Genomic DNA, 3042 nt, shown 5'->3' on the forward strand with positions numbered 1-3042 from the left:
TTTGCCATACCACAGAACTGAACACCAAAACTCTAAAATTTGTTTAATTCTCATTTCGTAAAAACAAACTGTTTTTTCGGTTATTTTCCGGAAATGAACGGCTTTCTTTTGCCTGTACGAAAATAGAACTTGGCTATCCAAAGTATTCTATGAACCTGTTTGGCCGAGCATGTTACATCTTTCTCCAGTTTGTGGCGTTTTTGCATTTCCTTTTTCTTCGAATTACAAATCCCGTCGTTCTGTAACTATCAACTTCCATGGTCGACCGCTCCAAAAGTTGCGAGAGAGGCGTCTTCGACGGTATGGTCACGCAATTCGTGCAAACGAGAATTCACTTGCCAAGATTGGTCTGAACATCGGAAGTCGATGGTAAACGACCAAAAGGCAGACCTAAACAACGGTGGCTTGATACGCTGGATGGGGATTTGAAAGCCTCGAGATTGCACCCAGATCAGGCATTCGATAGAGCCAAATGGTGAAGCCGATCACGACGAGCCGACCCCGCTTGTGAACGGGACAAAGGATGAAGGAAAAGAAGAAGAAGAAGAAGTTAATTCTGTTCATGAGGTGATCAACACCACTGCTGAACGCTGATTTTGACCTATTTTGCGATATTCGCTTATTCTGTGATACAGTAAAATCTAATATTGCTAAATATATATATATATAGTTTAAGTGCAAAAAATATCTCGGAAAAAAAAATTATGAGCCATAGATTCTTCAATTCATTCCGTCCACTTCCCAACAGGACAACGAACCTAAGCATATCCGCGCTAGTAAAAAGTTGGAGGGGAAGAGCAAGAGCTAACGTTGTTAGCTGAGCAGCGTATATTCAATTAAGAACCTGTGGGCAGACATGCAATATTCAAGGTTTCTAAAAATGTTGTCTGAATGGTTCGGAGCTTAGTGGTAAGCCCGCAGGAGTGTCGTTCACTTGGTAATAAGAATAAAGGCTAACTAAATACTGATGGAAGAATAAATTTATCGGGAAACCTAGACGTCCAAAAATGAAAAAGAATGAGTTGGAACCATGTCATAGCAAGCAAACCACACCCTAGTGAACACTTTCATTTATTTGAGCAACAAAGTCGCTATGAATTCAGTCAATCGCATCCCCGCACTCACCCACTGCAGAAGAAATTGGATTTACAAGAAAACACTTTATATTTTTTTTCTTTTTTTATTTTAAACGTAAAAGCAGATCTTAAGTGTGAAATCTTATTTCTTGCCCTTTCCCTTCTCCGCTTTCAATTTAAGGAATTTCTCCCTCCTGTCCTTCTTGAGAACGCGAGTGGTTCCATCGCTCTTTGTACGTTTCTTCAAGGTGTTGAAGGCAACGGTGAGGAGCTTGTTTCTCTGCCTCTTGGCATAACGCAACTTGAAGCGATCGAAGTCATTCAATTGTGTTCGCTGTAATGAAAATGCAACAATAAGCAACACGCTCGCTGAACGTCAGCCGTGAGATCTTACCTTACGGATTGATTGGGCCTTCAACGACCAAGCGGTCTCCCTCCATTTGGCCTTGACGTCGAATTCCTTCCACGCCTTGCGAACAATCCTGGTGGGAGCTGTGTATGGGAACCTAATGCGGAATTTGGTCAAGTGAAGGTTGGCCAAACGATATTCCTGTCGGGGGACTCCAGTGAGAGGTCCATCAACTAGAACCTGTGAAATGAAACAAAACATTGCTTTGAGATAATAATTCCTGTTTTGAGGGAGATTTTGCTCTAAAAGTAATAATTCTTTTCTCAGATTTGGTTGATATCTACACATATGTGTCAGTCGGCAATTCCTATCAAGAATAACGTACTCATCATGAAAACTAATTCACTTTAGAAACATTCTGCGAAGAATTTCAGATCCAGCGGCAGACATCCTACATCTGACGCCTGACCACCGCGCCGGTATATAACCTCTACGAGGCGTGAATATTGGCGCGTCTCTTAATCTGAAACTCTCTATAAACAGAATATGCTTCATATTAGTTATTCAATACTTACTCTGTTTTGATCTATAACGTCGACAATAGCGACGAGACGGCCCTTAAGGGGTCCCGCAGCGCACTTGGCGATCCTGCCTGTCTCTACGAAACGCTCGAACGGCTGCAAGTATATTTTTCACTTTAGTCTCCATTAAATAACTTTATTTAATGTTCGTTCGCGAATTTCCTCTCTTCTACTGTGCACAAGAACCCAATAAATTACGGGAGCTTCTCAATGTGCTTGACTGGGAGCAAGTAAACACGAAATGTCAAATTATCACCCATGTGGCGTCCGAAACACAAGTTCTTGTATTTTTTGAAGGGATTCTGTGTGATTTCGAATACCACTATGCCACATTTTGATTATTTGAACTTCAGTGCAATTGAAATAGCAAAATTGAGACTTAGGAGAGGTTAACACTTGGAAATTAAACGAGAAAATAAGAAATTCGCGAGACGTACCCGTCCATCTTACCATGATTAACCGGAAAGAAAGAACTAGGCACCTATTTGTAAGCAACTTCACGACGTTAGTTAACTGGTCGAAATAACCTTATGTGGTACTGATTGAGTCAAATGCTGCTAACACCCGGAAGGTTGTGCTTTTCATTTGAAAATGGTGTGTTATTAAGCATTTAATTAGAGAAACTGTACCCTATACTAAATATTATAGTCTGTCAAGAAAAGTTCATGCAATTACGTTTTTAAAATTTATTGGGCAGAAAAAGAAAAAGGCAAAAATTAAATGAAGGCTTTTCAAAAATTCCATCTTCGAAAACATTAGATAAATTATTTAAAGAGAAAATACCAAACTGTTCAATATTTTCTATAAAAGTTTTATTTTAGAAAAACAAATTCCTATGACAAATAAAGGATTGAGAAATTGAAAAAAATACCGAATATTTTTTGCTTAGAATTGTATGAGGGATCGTGATGGAAATGGCGGGTGCAATTTCTTACGGAAAATTCAATTAGTATATTTCAACCAGAAGGGGGGGGGGGGGAGCTCCCAACGTGAAACTACATGCTCCCGGTTACAGTACTTTCCTTAACGACGCGGG

General features: G+C 39.9%; 1 protein-coding gene across 1 annotated transcript; it reads right to left on the bottom strand.

Moving 5' to 3' along the window:
* Window positions 1–1164: 1164 nt before the first annotated feature.
* LOC119650000 (60S ribosomal protein L14) lies at window positions 1165–2487 on the bottom strand. Its single transcript, XM_038052462.1, has 4 exons — window positions 2457–2487; window positions 2001–2102; window positions 1471–1665; window positions 1165–1410 (listed from the first exon to the last, which is right to left on the bottom strand). The coding sequence occupies exons 1-4, from the start codon at window positions 2457–2459 to the stop codon at window positions 1219–1221; spliced, it is 492 nt and encodes a 163-aa protein (XP_037908390.1). The 5' UTR covers window positions 2460–2487; the 3' UTR covers window positions 1165–1218.
* Window positions 2488–3042: the final 555 nt, after the last annotated feature.

This window comes from Hermetia illucens, chromosome 2 (assembly GCF_905115235.1).
Source record: "Hermetia illucens chromosome 2, iHerIll2.2.curated.20191125, whole genome shotgun sequence".
Taxonomy (NCBI): Eukaryota; Metazoa; Arthropoda; class Insecta; order Diptera; family Stratiomyidae; genus Hermetia; species Hermetia illucens.